Source organism: Anser cygnoides, chromosome 3 (genome assembly GCF_040182565.1).
Source record: "Anser cygnoides isolate HZ-2024a breed goose chromosome 3, Taihu_goose_T2T_genome, whole genome shotgun sequence".
Classification (NCBI taxonomy): domain Eukaryota; kingdom Metazoa; phylum Chordata; class Aves; order Anseriformes; family Anatidae; genus Anser; species Anser cygnoides.
This window is the reverse complement of record NC_089875.1, coordinates 94,220,540-94,238,713: the sequence shown is the minus strand read 5'-3', so window position 1 is coordinate 94,238,713 and position 18,174 is coordinate 94,220,540. Positions and strand designations below refer to the sequence as shown.

The 18,174-nt window shown below is 36.2% G+C and overlaps 1 protein-coding gene and 1 long non-coding RNA gene across 4 annotated transcripts in view; one reads left to right on the top strand and one right to left on the bottom strand.

The window, feature by feature from the left end:
* EYS (eyes shut homolog) overlaps positions 1-18,174 on the bottom strand; it is a 953,299-nt gene that overhangs the window by 552,531 nt on the left and 382,594 nt on the right. For all 3 annotated transcript variants that reach the window (XM_066994734.1, XM_066994735.1, XM_066994736.1), the window contains 2 exons: positions 10,137-10,334; positions 7,613-7,734 (listed from right to left, as the gene is read on the bottom strand). In XM_066994734.1, coding sequence (XP_066850835.1) covers positions 7,613-7,734; positions 10,137-10,334 — 320 coding nt within the window. The remainder of the gene's footprint in view (positions 1-7,612; positions 7,735-10,136; positions 10,335-18,174) is intronic.
* LOC106030403 (uncharacterized) overlaps positions 11,582-18,174 on the top strand; it is a 32,897-nt gene continuing 26,304 nt past the window's right edge. Inside the window, exon 1 of the long non-coding RNA XR_010830527.1 lies at positions 11,582-11,670. This is a non-coding gene — a long non-coding RNA (uncharacterized lncRNA). The remainder of the gene's footprint in view (positions 11,671-18,174) is intronic.

Genomic DNA, 18,174 nt, shown 5'->3' with positions numbered 1-18,174 from the left:
ACTGACCCTGTAGTGAAAATGGACAACACTATGTCAAAAGCCTTGGTATGATTTCTGAAAAAGTCAGTCAAACAAAATAATCAAAGGAACATCAGACAAGTAGCCTAAGGGCACCAAGGTATTGATAAGTCTAACACTGTTTTTAAGCTTCAGAAAGAGACTATTCAGTTGCTTTCTGGGTGCCAAAATAGTAAACTCCCTGCTGACTATGATACAGTAATTGACACAGCTGGCAGTATAGGATCAATGATTTATATTGCCAAGGAAGGATTATCAGAAGACTTGATTTTGTTTGATGTTTGATTATCAGTTTATTATAACAGCACCCAGCAGAGCCTCTAAAGTTAAGGGTTAGATGCCTTTTCCTCTATGTAGTTCTTGGAGGAGAGTTGCTAACGTAGGCAAATTTGCTTAGACTGGAAACTTGGTATCCTTGGGTAAGCTCTCTTCTTTCTTAGAAGGAGAAAAGGAGAAAACAGATGGAACCCATTTTTTATAAATAGGATTTTTTGGGGGAAACAGATAAAGGGATGAGCAGACCTGGAGTCAGACCCATTTTAGATCTTTGTTTTTCTCCTTCAATAGCAAACTTGTGAAGAAGATCTGTCTTTAAAAACTATGGATAATATTCTGGACTTTTTTTTTTTTCTTAAAAAAGATTAAAAATTTGCTTGGCAATGGTAATACATGCCAAGTGTCTGCCATAGTATCCAAAAAAACTAACCTTGGAATTAGAATTAGAATGTATTATTCAGTGGCACTCTGAAGTCAACAACAATTTTTCTCTCAGCTACCCTGGTAGCAGAGCAAGGCCAGGGCTTTTCAAATATTGCTGTGAACATGTAGCATCTGTTCACACTCAAGAGTGAAAAAGGTCTACTTTATGATGACAGAAAATGGCTTGCTTAAAAAAAAAAAAAAATCTATGTAATGACTTAGATCCATTACTTTTTCATAAAAATGTATGCCAAAAGTAAAATGCAGGAGTTGCAAAATCAGATAACTCAAAATGAAGGAAATACCAGAATTAAGTTTTCTATGATTCACTAAATTTAGCCCCTCTGCACCTCCATACCATGAAAGAGTCTTTATATAACTATATATAACTTAAAATAAATAATTTTCCATCACTTCATTCAGTGCATAAAAAAGCATGAGGATACTAGTCTGCTCTACAGTTGCAGTACAGGAAAGTATGTTTGTTTCTCTTCACTTGTATTTAGAATAATGGAAACCAGAAAAGAATACTTAGTTTTATGGTTCCAGTTGAATGTTGCCCTAAATAAATTAAAATAAATACTACGTTAGCCGAAGGTGGCGTAACCTAGCAGGTAACTTTTAATAGATAGAGTTAATTCTTCACTTTTGTTATTTCCTGAATTTTCAGTTTAAGGTATGATTTTCAGAACTGCTGAGCACTCACCACCTGCAGCTGAAGCCAATAGGTTGTGTTTTCAACGGAAAAGTACCTATTTGCAAGATGCTTAGCTTCTTCGATGACAAATATAACAAAAATACATCATGAGAAAATGAGCAATCCTGCTCTCAAAACAGGGTTTAGATGACACTTGAAATTGTCTGGCCAGAATCATATGGCTTGACTTTAGAGAAACGACTGATTGCAATAAAAACTGGTGTGTGAAATTGCAGTCCAAGAGCTCCTTTTCAGTAATTGTCCCAATGCTCACACTTATCCCACAGCAAATGGATTAATTCATCAAAATTTTACTGAAAAATAAATTTAATCTTATTTTTTTGTGTGCTGTATGGAAAAGACATATGAGGGCAGTTATGAAAGACTGATTGCAGGTCTTTGAATTTCCTCATTCAACTTATTTCAGAGTGATTTCCTTGTGGACCTATAACCGTTTGTGAGCCTCTGCTCTGTAATTTTACTAAATACAAACAATTTACTGTGTCCACTTCTCTGCAGCTAAATCCTCATGTTAGAATACCCCTCCTCTTGAGTCAACGATCTATAGGCCCGAGTCTCTATAATAAAACTGCCAGTCTTTTGATGCTTTTGAAGGTACAAACACCTCATATCCTGCCTCAAATAAAACGTCAGTCTCCATACCACACAAAAATCATGGGGTTAGGGTTATGCTTTCCACAAACAGACCATTGTTCTCCAGGCTGTTCCTTACACTGTGAAGTTCTTCAGGCTTTTTCCCTGCTGTCACTTATTTTCTCTGTCCAGCCTCCTTGCTGCTGGCATAACCTAGAGCTTACACACCATCTGGGACCACCTTCCTGTTCCTTTATCACACTGATTTGCCATCTGTTCAGAAATCTCATTGGAAATCACATCTTTAGCTGCCTCTTAGTCTCCTTTTCCTCCTCTTTGTAACAATTTTATTCAATTCTGTACAGTATTTAAAATTCAATTTATGTAAATGACAACAGAAGACTTACATGCCCATGGCATTTACAGACACTTATTGGGTAAAGCTAACAATTTCCACATGTCTACAATTTCTTTCAAATTAAAGCATTTAAAACACTATAATAAATAAAACAAATAAGTTAACTGGAAAGCTAGTGAACAATTGGTCACTTTTATCTTTAATGGTTTCTGTTTTTCTCTTGCTTGTTTGCTGACTTCAACTTTGAATTAGATGAGTAAGGAATAATACATCATAATCACTTCCTCCAAGCAATGTACAATTCTGTGGATCAATGTCAAGGACATTATCCTAAATAAGTAAGTCAATAGTTAATTTTGTACATTCCAATGGCTTTGATTCAAATGGACTTAATAGAGCACAAAGGAATACAACACATAATGACCAAGTTTTTAGTCTGTGCACGACTATATTCACTAGCTCTACAGTACAAGGCAGATGAGGGACTTCTTTCACTAGGTCTTTTACAAAAACAAAACAAAACAAAACAAAAAACCTTTATTGAAGGACTGTGGGGACACTTTTTTTTTTTTTTAACTAAATATTAGCAGTAGAAGTTTCCAGAACAACTGCTGCGGTTGCTAGTTTTTTAACTGAACTTCAGCTGCTGTGTTTCTCTCTTCTGGAATGTGTAATTGGTAATCTGAAAATGATTTGTCAAACTGCACATTCACAATTTTGGCACGTGGATTCTCTCAATGAAGTCCATTTGTAAGCTTAAAGTCACATACAACTCAACTTGAATTTATGTGACCTGGGAACTGTTAACAGCTGATTGCTTGTTATATACTGCATGACATTCACGGTATATGGTCTGACCTTTAGTTCAATCTAGGTGCTATTTCAGACCAATTTCAGTGGCAGAGTTTGTTTTCTTTATTGAAACCTTAGAGAATTTCCAGTCCCACAGAAATCTGGAAATGTTTCATTGATGCAAGCCTATCTATCTAGTCCCTGTTCTCATTTCAAATGTCAGACCACCTGCTCTTATCAGCTAGGAGGCAGAGCCTCCTGAGGCTGAGTTACTTCGTCATACCATGAGCATCTCCGGATGTTCTAAAATAAAGTTCTGGAAAGTACAGGAGATTCTGTTTTAAATGGAAAATAAGGATGGATGACAAATTTATGAAATTAGGATCATAGAATATCCACGTTGGAATGGACCCACAAGGATCATCACATCCAACTCATATGGACTCGATGTTAGTGCAAATTATGTTAGTGCAAAGACCTGACTAATTTATTCTTTTTAGGGGGTGGAAGGGGAGTAACGTAAACTATCCTTTACTTTCCATTAGCAGGTAATGCCCGGCCACTTCCTGGGAAGCAGGGCCTCAGTATACATAGCAGTTGCTTCAGAAGACCAAGGCCTTCCTAAAAAATGTCACCCCCCTCCTCCTTTCCCCCTGGCTTTTGGTGCTGAACATGACATCAAAAGGTATGGAATATCTCTTTGGGCAGTTTAGATCAGATGTCCCAGATATGTTCCCTTTCAATTTCTTGCTCACCTCCAGCCTAACAAGTAAACCACAGGTTTTATTGGTTTTGCTCTTTCTATTGCCTTCCCCATCCTATGGTAGGGACAGAGTCAGTGAGCATCTGTGTGGTGCTTAGCCACCAGCTGGGGTCAACCCACCATACAGGAGTGTCATTTTTTTCTACCAATTTGTGCTGATGCATAGTTAATATAACAAGGTTATCTAGTTTTAAAGCTCTGTATTATGGTACATTACCAACACCAAAGAGGAAAAAAACCTATCACAAGTGTCTTTCTGGCAATGCTAATTGTCTCTGTCAACTTCTCACTTTGACCTAGAAAAAATGTGTCAAAGGTATTTGAGCTGTTGGACTGCAGAATGGAGCATAGGGTTAGCCAATTAATTACTGCTGAGCCACTAAAGGGTCTACTAACATGACGGACGGTGACTTGTCTTGGTATATAGTAGCTCCTGGGTGGCTGGAATTCTTGGATGCAGTAGAAATTCAGAGCCTCCTTAAGCTGACCTAGTTGTGCTACTCAGCTGTGTACTTCACCTATCCTGATCTCATCCCATGGTCCAATTGCTTAATGCCATCCACTGCCTGCAGACCCAAGGAAAGGCTGTGAAGTGTATGGGGCAATTACAGAGTATATTTGAATTCTTTCTCACATTAAGATCTTTCGTCCTTGACTTGTATAATAAGGCAACTCTAATTTATCTTTGGAAGAAAAGCATGGCTGATAGAGAAATTATGAAACTTTGAGATGTCCATCTGTTGTTAAGTCTTTCTGGATTATGTCTCAGTTGTTCCCCATTTGTCAATTTATTACCTTTTAAAGGAGGAGGAGGAGCCCCTTAAACATTAAAAATTCATTCTCTAGGGAATTGTTATGTCAATGTGTTCTTTTACAGATATTCTGGCTGAGGAAGAGGGAACGAGTCTTCTTCCGTTTTTATGAATATATGTTAATTCATTAACCTTGTTTGTATCCATCCTTGAGGAATCTTACTGTATAAAACTGCATCAATCATTTGAAATGGAAGCAGTTCAGTACCCTTTGATAGTGAACACAGTAAGAAGGAAATTGCATGCCAAATACCATCATCCTATACAAACTGAATAATGCAATCACTTAGTGACATAGTCTTTTATGTCCCTTTATGGAGTCAACATAAAAAATGAACCACATGAAAGTTATTTCATAAACTTGTACCAAAAATACTATTTTAAGTAAATATAATACAGAGAAGAGAATGAGAAAGTTTAAATATTGAATAGCAACACATTATTGTTGCTATAGCTAAATAAAGCTTCTAGTAATTTCCTATTTCTTGCCTTACAAATTACAAGCTGATACTAACTTTTAAACTGAGTAGAGCCCATTCTGTATTTGTTTTCTTTTTTTTTATGAGCATAAATTCATGTTAATATTAAAAATGACAATGAACAGTCTTCCAATGGAAAAAAAAAAGGTCTTTTATGTGTACATTAAGTAACATCACAATGAGCATTTCATTTTGAATGTTTTCTATAATGTTAACAACATATGTGAACTGTGTTGAGAAAGCCACTGAAAAAGATCAAATCCAAGGTCTAAAATTACACCATGCCATTAAGTTTCTACAGTATTTATTTCCTTTAGTTAATCCATATAGGATAAATTTTTACTTTTTAATGTCAGGCTTCTTGGTCTGCATGCATCTCACTGATTTGCTGTGTCACAGTCCATCTACAACAAAATGTCACAGATCTGTGACAAGGAAGATGAGAAATGTATAGCTACTGCAGGACAAAAACAAACACAGATGAATCAAGAAAACAAGAGCATGAAAGGCGTATGAAGAAAAATCTAAAATTGTATTAAAAATTGCCAGGAGCTACCATTCTTTGTCAGGTTTAATTTTGCCTAAATAAAAAACTCCCCCAGATCAATATTACAACTCACTCAGTGAAGCCTAGTGGACATTCTTGGTGAAAAGATATGTTTATCTTATAAAGAACCCCATAATTTTGTCAATTCCTGATATTTTGTTTTGGAGGAGAAAGGTCTTGTTTTAACTTTTGCTTTTTTTTTTTTTTTAACTTTTTTTTTGTTTTAACTTTTTGCATTTCAATGCATCAGCTGTAGATGGGAGTAATACATGCAATGTCTACATATAAAGCAGTTTCATAATAGCAGGATAGTACATTTCTTGTGAGATTAAAATTTATTTCTGGAACACTCTCTAGCCTGATTTTAAGATGGCAATATGCATCCAGTATGAGAGCTTGAAATTTTAATTGCAGTCTAGTGTTAAAGAAATATATGCATTTGCAATAACGTCCAAAGACCAGAACAAAAGCATCACAAGCTCTGTGGTCTCTGTATCAAGCATTGAATTTTGTCCAAGGCATCTACTAGTTCTTGAAATACATTTACAAAGATTTATGCTATGCATAAGGTATTCAAACTGTGAAAAGAAGAAACAACTCTGGAAATTAGCGTAGAGAACCTGAGAAAATTCTTTTGAAGAATGTAACTTCTGTTAATGTTTAGGAAATAGTGATAGCTGTGGGTTACCACCATGATTTGTCAGAAGGAAGCGCAGTTTCTTTAGCTATGTACTAAAGAAAAAGAAAAAAGCCAAACCATCAACCAAATAAACTACACCCCACCCGCACCCCCAACAATTCTGGGCTCCTTGGATTGGAGTCAGCTGGAAATGCAGATACCTAAATATGGGTGTCTATTTCAGCACTAATGCAGCCTTGAAATACAGTCAGGGGCACTACAGAGTTGTTCAGATCACCCAAAGGGGACATCTACAAGATAGGTGGCTGAATTATCTCTGGGTTGTGCTGACTGCACCATCAGGGACTCATAGTACCATTGGAGGGTGCTTAGATACTTAGCTCATATATGGACACAAACTTTTAGGTGTCTTAATCTGAATTCTACACCTTGCTTTAGCATTTTCTTAATGTCATTTTCTCACAAGTATACTTGGAGAAACTAGAAGAAATAATAATAAAAAAAAAAGCCAAACATTCTTCCATTTTTTTTTAACCCCATCTAATTTCTCTTACAATCTGAATGCTCCCAAAAGACAATACATATATTATATGTGTTAGTGTCTCTACTGAAAACAAATTGATTCCTGACAGATTCTTGGAGGGTCTGACACAGAACATAGGTCACTTCTGGCGCCAAAGTTTATACAATGCAAATGCTTTTTCTCCTTTCCTTCCATGAAGGAATCAGTTGATAGACAGTTTTTATTTCTGAGAAGAAAGAAGTTATCTTTAACACCTTCCAAGTTTCAAGAACCAATATAACTGAAGAATTTTGAAAGGAAATGCTGAAGTACTTAAAATTAAGCCATTTTGCAGGGTAAGACATTTTTTAAGCCCCTTTGAGACTTATGTCATCGATGTAAACAAGTATTACTGTCACGGTTATAATGAGGCCATAAACACACTTGGTTGAAAACATTCTCCTCTTTTTGAACTCCTCAAATAACCATATTGACTCAACTGATTTTAAATGGTAAAAACAATCTTCTCACCCATTGCCTATATCATTACAAATGAATAAATAATAAAAAAAGCAATGACTGGAAAGCCTAATTATAAAACTCTACAGGTGTATGGATTAAGTGGGGGGTTCAGAACTTGCAATAGTATTGCTTTAAATTTCGGGAAGAAAAATTAGATATCATTTTAATTAAAAAATATTCTGTACTAACCAAATGCAGATCAACACACGTAGAATTGTGTTCACAAGCGTTGATTATGCAGTCATCAATGTCCTGCTCACATTCCAGTCCTGCATATCCTGGATTGCACAAACAATAGAAGCCATCGACAACTGTAACAAAGATAGGAGTGTTTCAGAATAACAACTGAATGTAGTAAAATTAAGTATGTTACAGTAATGACTACCCCGGAAAATACTTGGACTGTCTTTACCTGAAAGGTGTGGACATGCTAAAAATTGAAATAAATGAAACACATTATCTCAAAACACCTTTTTAAATATGTAAACAGATTACTGCACTGCATTTTACTTAATTCAAATGTTTTGACATAAGAATTGTAATTAATGCTTCTGAAAAGTGATGACATCTTATAAACTGGAGAAACTACATAAGACTCTATCTTTAATATTGTGCCTGATATAGCAATGGTTAAACATTGTAATGTTTTTGTTTGCTTTCGGTGGTGGGGCGAGATTGTTTTGTTTTATAAGGAATGCCTCACATCATACAACTATATTAAAGGAAATCTTGCTTCAGTTGAAATTGGCAGCTCAACCTATGATAGATTTCCATGCTTCATTTCAATCTTATCACGCTAATGATAAGAATTCTATCTGTTTTTCATCGTTAATGATCTAAAGGGAGAGGAATCTTCAGAGTACTACATTCACATAAGGAGTTCGTGAGAACAATAATTGCAGCTCTTACAGGCCTGGATTTATTATAAACTCAAAGAGGTCCCTGGGTTCTTCATTATCTCTGAGATTTACCACAGAATCTATGTTGTCATTGTGTCTGTACACATAGCTGCTATTATATTCATTAAATGCTTTAAGTCCTTCAGAGCAGCAGCATTTTTTATCTGTTCAGAGCTTCCCACCTTCCTCAGGGTTCCACATTTCTGCAGTCAGTGTGCAGAGTGCAGATGAACTGAGACATCCATATGATACAAGTCAATTTCAGAGGCAACACAAAGACAAGCCACCCACAAAAAAAATCTGGCACTTTGTTAGAATGAATAACTTTATTGCATCTCATCTAAATTCCAGTTCAAAAATCTCTCTGAACTCTGAATACAGTAAATAAAAAACATCAGTAAACATCTTGGGAAATAGTCTTTACTAGATAAAATATGAACCCACTCACCTTATTCCCATGTATGAAAACACAGAATTCTTAAAGCTCATTTATAATGATTACTATTTTTAACTAGGAAAGTATTAGGCAAAGATATATTTTGCAATTTGGGGTCAGATCTTTTAAGACATTTTGGAAAACAGTAAATTAATTAGATCTTCTGCAAATTTGTCTAAAAATTCTGAATTTCAGGGAAATTCTCAAGTCATCATTCTCATTTAGAAAGGGATATGGGGAAACTGGAGAGGGCTGCAGCAGAAGACAAGCAGGTTTGCCCAGTGCTTAAAGTATGGGACCTATGAGGAAAGGTTTTGTCAGCTAGGTTTGCTTTGTATTAGTACCTGCGGTGAAGGTTTAATAGTTAGAAGGTCAAGTAATAATAACTTCAAGAGCAGTTAAAATAACAACAACTGAATTCCTCTCAGTAATGACATGAGATATAATAAGAGGTGATGGCCAAAAATTATGACTTGGGAGATTCAGATGGGATATCAAGGGAGAAGGGAGTGGAAATCACTACAGGAGTATTGTTCCTCTGGTACAGGCTGTCCCAAAAAGTTTCTGGAATTTCTGTCCATCCTTACAGGCTTTCAAAACAGCAAGAAAAAACTGCAAGAAAAAAAGTCTGATCTGTTCTAGTGATATTAGAGCAGCTTTCTGCAGGAGGTTTGACTGTGACCTCCAGACATCATTCTCCTTTCCAACCTTCTTTCCATTCTCCTTTCCAGATAAGATTCTCTGAAAATTAACTTTTCCTTTTGTTTACCAAGCACATAAAGTGTCTGATAGGTAGTATCACACAAATCTTTCCAGTAAGTACTCCAGACATAATGGAAGAGTAATTTAGCCTGCCACCCCAAACAGAACATGGTAGAGTAATTCATCATCAGATTGCTTCTAAAGCATATAAGTATAGCTATTAGTAAGAGTCAGTTACATGATACAGGGCACTTGGAAGTAAACAGAAACTCCATTTTGCATGTTTGGTATTGAATGCAGTTTTTCGACTTGTTAGAATTGTTAGGCATATATACACTGCCTAACTGCTCTGTGAGCCCCTTTTCAGCACCTGAATATTCTCTCATCAGACTCTCAGTGTAAGATATGTTTGGCTAATTTAGGTATCAAAGGAGACAGCACAAATCTCATTAAAATTTCTCATTAGCTGCAGTTCTGACCCCCTGAACACACAAACCTCAGTACCAGGATTTGAGGCAGTTTGGCAAAAATAATCCTCCAGGTACTGGCTGTGGAGCTCCAGACAAGCTAAATTTCAGTAAATTATCCACTGCTCTCCCCAGAGCAGCTCAGTAGCTACAGATGCTTCAACAGAAAGACTACTCTACATTAAAAGGAGTAACCAGACTGAACTCACTGTCATAGCAGTATCCGTGGAGGCAAGGGTTAGAACTGCACTCATTGACATTGATCTCACAGCGTGGACCTGCAAAGCCCTTCACACACTGGCACTGGAATCCAAGGGGAAAAACATCCAAATTCATTTCTTCTATGCACACAGCTCCATTCTCACAGGGATTACTGGCCTCGCAAGGCCTAAACGCACAGTTTGAACCTGAAAAGGAAAAATAACAAAGCTGTCAGTGTTTAACGAATGAACATATCCCTGCAGCTGCTGCCTATTATGAACTGTATTTTCTTTAGATCCCTGCTTAAAATTAAGTTGGAAGGTCTTAGAGATACAGATATGTATAGTGCCATGCAGAAGTATTTATTTGCTTTGTAGTATTACAAACAAAAAAGACAATTTGTATGGTATTTTTATATGACATTGGATTTCAAAATCAAAATAGTTATGTGAAATTTTATGCTTTTTTTGTTTATCCTTATCCATTAGATGGCTCAAAAAGTGTACGTAAAAAGAAATAAATTTTGATTTGTAGGTTCCTGTTACTTCTTCCTGATATTGCTATCACAGCTACCACGTAAATTGTTTATAGTTAACCCCTAATCCTGAGCATGAAAGAAATGCAAGTAACCTTATATTATTGTTCAGCTTGCAATTTGTGACTGCACACAAATTATTTTACTGAAATCATGTGTTTTTCTAATAACGAGTGGCTTCCTCCGTATTGTATAAAAATGCCTTACAATACAAAATCTCTCACAGTCTCTTTCTACTCCGTCCTAACAAACACTGTAATGTGTAACAGATTATGTACATTTATCCGGGGTAATCAAGGAATTGTATGATGGTGATCTTGGGTCACAGATGCCCTCATCTAAATTCTTAATTTGCAATAGATAGATCAAAAAAGATTAAACGGCCCTTTAAAGTGAGTCTCACTTTGTTAGCACGTAAACAAGACTGGTTCACGGTTTTCAGCAGCAAAACCTCAAAACGCTGAGGGCAGACAGAACAGAGATCAAATGGGATTGTAAAGCTGCGTCCTCTTTCCCTCAGCACTGCTGACGGCAAGTCTGCTCTTTCAGGCTGTTTCCGGCAGAGCTCGGTGACTTTCAGGGCTGCAACCAACTGTGCACAAGCTCCTCTGAGGCCCTGTGGAGCCTCCTTGCCTTTCTGCAGCTGCTGAGGCTGGGCCGTGTCCATGCTGTGCTTACCAGAGGGGTTGTCTGGTGTTTGCTGTCCTCCAGGCCCTCTGCCCACCTCCCCTGAGCCCATGCTCCAGCTCTGGCTGCCCAGCCGTTCCTTCCTCCTCCCCCTCCTTCTTCACTAACCTTGGTGTCTGCAGGGTTGTTTCTCTCATGTTATTTTTCCTCACTCCCCTCTCACACAACTGCTGTGCAGCATTTCTGGCTTCAGGGCCCAGCCGTGCCCTGCAGCAGGGCCACTGGAGCCGTCTGAAACACAGGGCAGCCATGGCATCTCCTCAGAGGAGCCCCACTGCCTCCAGCTGCTGCCGCCTGCGTGCTTGCACCCAATCCATAAGGTAAGCCATATTTTGTGACATGAATAATAGTCCTGAGAATTTTCAATATCTTTTCAGACTCGAGATTTCAGATGGGAATTCCTGACGAGGAATTAACCAGTCAGACTCACATTTATTATATATAGGCTTAGTATTGGCATCAGTCAGCAGAACCCACGTATCTCCTCCTTTGCTCATACTGACATTGTAGACAAAATTTTGTTGGACTGTTCCCTATTGGTTGCCTTCCTTTGTTACAGGGATTGCTGATCACATAGTAGCCCACTGGCTATCAACAAGTCTTCTTCATAATAATGAAACATGTGCTCTCCAAAATGTCAGCAGTATTTTTGGTGAGCTGAATCCTCACTGTAAGGTGGAGTAAGCTAAGGGCTGAAATCTCAAGGCTTCTGATAGCAAAAACAACAAGCAGGAACAGAATTGGGATAAAAAACAACAACAACAAACAGAATACACATCCCCCTGACCCCAGCAGTGACGCTGATGGAGGAGAAAAAGCATGGCCCAAGTTCTTCCTGTCTTTATGCCACCAGTGGTCTCTCCGATGCAGGGTGATTCTGCCACAGGCAGTTGACAATTATGGAATTCACTGAGATTGCATAGCAAACGCTGCCATATGGCACATTGATATTTTGCCCTGAAGTTTTCATCTTTATATCAGGACAACTTGACATGGGTGACAACCCTGCTGATTCCTAAAGTGGAGTGCACACCCACATGAATAAACTTAACACATGGCTCACAATGGTAAGTGGAACTGTCAGATGACCCAGTAATGCAGTACTTGTTTTTCTTTTGGGTTGATGGAAAAAGCATTAAACAGATTTGCCTGTCCTTTTACATGACAAGTGTTTTGGGAGGTAGACATTTCTGGTAGATAAAGCAAGGTCATGCCACATTGCATCAATTTTCTGCTACTGTAGTATTCTCCAACGCTGGATACCAACTGCTTTTTGGATGAGAGCATAACAGAATCTTGGTGAACAGTTGGAGAATAATCAGAAAAGAAACAGTGAGGGTGGATGTCCTAAATGCCATATTACTTACAAATATTTGTCTGGTATAAATAGGACTGTGCACGGATCTGTCATATGAATGCTAATGAATCTATAACCTTTTAACCTCATTATCTTGTGGCCAAGTTTAATGAATTAACTATATATTTTAGGAAATTATTAATTTTTTTTTTTAAAAAAAAAAAAAAACAACAACAAAAAAAAAAACCACCAACTTTCAATATACTTCCAGACCTCTGGCTTCTATGAATGCTTTTTTTTTTTTTTTAATATATATTTTTTCAACATTTTGCTGATTCAGTAACATGTCAGGTTTCTTCTGCATTTTCTTTCTATACTGTATGTGCACTAACACTGTATCCTTATACAAAGAGTAGCCGAACAACCAAAGAGTAGCCGAACAACTTTGGGCTGGTCTCAGTGCCTCTAAGAGACAGTGGTCTTCAAAGATCTATGGATAAAAGTGTATGTTTCTTACTCAGAAACTCATAATTTATTTTAAGCATCAGATGAAGATGCTATCTCAAACAATATTTCTGAGATGATTTTTGGAAATATTTGGAACGTAGCAGGTTCAATGTGAACAGACTCAGACAGTAAGGTACCAAGGTAATCTGCACTTTCATAAACTTATTCTTAACAAATATTGACATATTTTTATTCTCAAATCCAGTAAATGATGATAAGTTTTGTTGTTGTTGTTGTTGTTACTTTTTAATGAAAGCCTGAGTAGATGTCTTTCACTGTGCACGTTGAGAAAAGGAGCCTTATTCTGTCTTCTCTATTAGTTCACATTAAATAAATGACAGGCTGCTGTTTGGCCCCCATGAAACTGTCTCTTCTCCAGGCTGAGCAAGACCCCCTCCCTCACTGGTAAAAAAATATCATGGAAATGTCATTGAGTATCTCAGAATTTTCTATGCTGTTGTTATATCATTCAGCAGCAGGATCTCTTTTTTCTTATCCTTTCTTCTGTTACCAGTAGACCTTTGGATCTCTTTCTTCTTGTCCTTGAGTTGCCTTGCTAGTTTCAGCTCCAGCTGTGGTTTAGGTTCCCTAATTCTGTCCCTGTATGACTGGATGCCTTCTGGGTAGGTAGCTCACTTTCTGTAAATATCCTGTTCTGTTGAAGCTCAGTCAGGAATTCCCCACTTGTCCATTCTTCTGCTTGAGTTCCTGCACATTGGAAAGAACTGTGCTTTGAGTTATCCTTCAGGATAAATCAGCGGGCCCAAGATATATCAGTTTTCCCTTTGGTGCAGCCTCCAATGGGAGCTTGGAAAACAGATCCCTGAACAAACCAGTCAGCTCAATGATGCCCAGGGTCATTATTCTGCTGCTTTCATTTCTCACTTCTCTTAGGATTATGAGCTCCATCATCTCACTGCCACTGTTGCAAAAGCTGTTTTTGATCTTTACATCCCAAACTACCTCTTGCTTATTCAGAAATAGAAAACCCAATAAATTATATCCCATATTTGGCTTGCCCTGTGCTTGTTTCAAAACACTGTCCCCAACATGGTCCAAAAATTTCCAGTCTTGTCACATTGTCTTTCCAGGAAATGTCAGGGTCATAACGTCGCAGTGAGAAATAGGGCCTGTGTTCATGAGGCTTTTTTCCAGTTTCTTGAAGATGGCTTTGTAAACTTTTCTGGATAAAGGTGTCTACAGCAGTGCAATATCTCTTTAAATGGTTGCCTTCTCATCCTGCCCCACTGAGTTGAGCAGTACATCACCGTCTCACACTGCCGTAACCATATCTGCTTATACAATACTAATTTTATGTAGTGTTCTAAACAGTTTTTTTTTTTCACTGCCTTCTTTTAAGCCACCTTCACCTTAAGCCACTTTAATTGGAAATTCAACCTCTTTTCTTCCCACACAGTCTTCTTGCATATCCCTGCATGGAAAATCTTTCTCAGCTATGGAAAATCTTTATTTGCCACTGAAGTGGCTAAGATTTCATTCATATTAAACTAGAAGGTTGGAAAAAGAATAAGACAAGAAAATAAGAAGATTCTTTTACGTACTTGGCCTCTTCCCTTGACTCAATTAATTTTAACCTTCAGTGTTGAGAATTAATAATGTAAAAGACTCTTCCCACATTCAGAAGATTACAAATGTTTATATTATTTTCAATGCAATACTGAAAACCATTCAGTAATAAATAATTGATTAGTTATGCTAATCAATACAAGTAGCAAGAATGCAAGGAAAGAACGTTTGCTGATTAAAAGTAGAATTTTTGGAAAAGGGCATATCCAAACAAAGATTAAAGTTGGATGGTACCAGGTGGTGGTGGTTACATGTTAGTGAAATGAATGCCCTGCTGCTGTTGCTGTCATATCAGCATTTTCTACAAAGCTGTAATTGTATGGTTAAAGCTATTTGGCTAAATCAAGCAACAAACAGACTACATATGCAATATTTCTTTATTGAAGTAGATCTATCAGAATGACTGCTGCATTTTCTCTTGTTTTAAAATAAAATATTTGCTAAAATATTTCTGTGTAAATATATAAATATTAAATGCATAACTCTGGATGATTAATTTGAATACATCTATTTTAAACTAAATATTGGAAAGTTCTTACTTGATCTGGTAAGTTTCTGAAATAGTAAGTCTGTGATTTTTGAGAGAAATAAAAGCTATGCCAGGGAAACATAACATAAACTGTCTTCATAAATTTTCTTCTCTCACTAACATATCAGGATTTTTAAATTGGCCATCACACGGTAGAAATGATAATATTCACTAAACATGGTTAGCTGTCAAAAAACAGAAAGCGTGTCCAACAGATCAAGTGTGAAAGTTTCAAACCCAGTTCATTAATGAATTAATAAGTTCAGCACAGCTTTCCAATTTTACTTATTTCAATTAGACAAGTTTAACCTTTTTGCTTGTTTAATTCTTGGCTGTATTTTATTGATTACAGGAATGGAATGTCTTTACCTTACTAGAGCATTAAAAATCTCTCCATTAGCATAAGACTGAACAAAACACAAAAGAATATGCACTAGTGATTAAATTACACAGTCAGTTGAAGGAGATTTGTTTTCAGTAGCACAATATATCAAATTAGTATGACTTTATAAGCATAAAATATATATCAAATACTAAATAAGTTATTTGGAAAACACATTGTTTTGTTTTGTTTTGTTTAGGAATGAGAAGTGTATTGCATAATCAGAAATGTCATTCTGCTAATATTAATCAGTTGTCTTTTCTAGTGTGTTCGCTTCTACAGTAGGCTCAAAGTATCATAAATGAAAAATGAAAACAGATAATTTCTTGTTGAAAAAGACTTTGATTTAAGGCTATTATTATAAGTCAAAAACATAATTTAGAAAAATGGCATAGAAAATAAATTACCTGACATAAGTTTTCATTTTCTTATGCAAAACTATTGACCTTTGTTTATTTTTAGTTGCTCAGCATAAACCTGTACATGAAATGTTGTGACGCGTACTACAGAATTCTCTTATAATCAGAAATGGCACCACTTCAATGTTATTATTCTTTGGGGAAAATAATTTAATAAAAAAGCCATTTGCTACAAACATTTTAAGGGATTAAATCAGACAACAGCTTTCAAAGCCAGCATTTTTGCAGTAAAAGTATGGACTGGATCAATGACAAAACATATCTGATTGCAAACTGCTGGCATGATTATGACAATATAGTGAAAATAAACTATCTGTGGCTAGTTCTAGAACAAGAAGAGTGTCACTTGAATGTCAATTTCCTAAATAATATCATGTAGTCTAGTACTGGTGTTAAATATAGACTCATGAGGACAGAAAGCTCTGAAGACAGACAAACTGGCATCATTGCCAAATGGTCCACATGGAGGCATAGACGAGGTGAAGAACCAACCAGGTAGTAGCACCTACCCTTGGGCATCACAGGGTCAGAGGAGGAAGATGCACTGTGAAGTTATGAGGTGAGTGTTACTGCCCTAGTTCTGCTAGCTGCTTTGATCGAAACTGTGATGCTGATCAGATAACTAAAAGATTATTTTATTGGGATCCAGGTCCAGTAACCTTATTACACTGGTATCACTGGATTTCAGTAGCCTTGCTTGAAGTCTGTTCACCATTGCCATGAATTTGATGAAACAGAATGTATGTCGTATGAATGGGGTTAACAGCATTTTTCTTATAAAGTAAGAAAACTATACTAGCTTAAAGGATGTCAGGAAGGAAAGAATAAGAAAATCTATGACAGACTAGTTTTGTATGGTTTGTATGTGTACAAGAAATTTTTCAAAAGTTGGTATTCACTCAGGAATGTTTTTATTTAAATTTATGCTATTTGGTTTGAGCTCAGGCTCAAAATACAGAGAAACCATTTTCTTCAAACTGACAGTAAATTAATTTTGTATATGAAGTAAAAATTAATGAGCTATGTGAACCTTTCATGATAAATATGTTTTCTTAGATGTTTTCCATGTTTTTTTTTCTTCTTTATTATTATAACATTCTTGCAAGAGCATTAAGTTTCACTCTTTCTGAAACTTTTCAGAAAACATTCCCCTTTTAACAATAGATCTAAAAGACACTTCTATCATTAATCACAATTGTTTTTCCAAGGGTAAATCCAAGTAAACTGAATGCCATTCAATGAAATTAAAAATGTGTTTGGTTATGGGACATAATCCAGCATAAAATGGAACTCTAAGGCTATATAAAAAGCAAATATAAAACAAAGTAATCCCCACCTGGAATCTGTAAGTAACTTGCTGTTTTTCCCAAAGTTGTTCTTTTGAAACTAATAGATACAATAATTTTAATTTTATTTTACAAAACAGTTTAATCACTCCAGAGAAATCTGTGTTTTGGTTTGCATAAACTTTATACAGCTCCCACCTCAAAAGACTTTCATAAACATATCATAATGTAATGGGAAATCCCAGGAACACTAATGAGCAATAAGTTGGATGCCTAAAATTTGAAGTCCCTGCAAATGTAAAGATTAAATGTCTTAAGGATAAAGATTAAATTGTTTTTATTAAAAGTTCAAATCTGTCATTTTCTGTATCTTTGAAAAGTTCAGATGTACCTATATGCTTGTGATTATTTTATCAACTAGCTGCTTAGTTTCATCTACTTTTAGACATAAGGAAACAAAGTATAGTACATGTAAATAAAAAAAAACAAACACCAATAATTAAAAAAAAAATCTGGAACCCGATAGGAAGAAAAGAATACCCACAGAAGCATGTATATATTGATATTACCAGAAATTAAGCCAAGCATTACTCTAACATTTTAAAAATATGGCGTGTTTTCTTTCAGTTCACACTTAGAGGAAATCCTTTATTTTCTGTGGAATTCAAATTCTACTTTACATTAAAAGAATGGTTTTGTGATTCTATACATATTCTGTGAAAAGGCATTTTCTGTGAAATCCGTACAAGTTTAACACGGTTTTTATTATTTGTTTTTTAAAGGAAGAATATTTGCAAAGCAATACTTGGCACTTTTT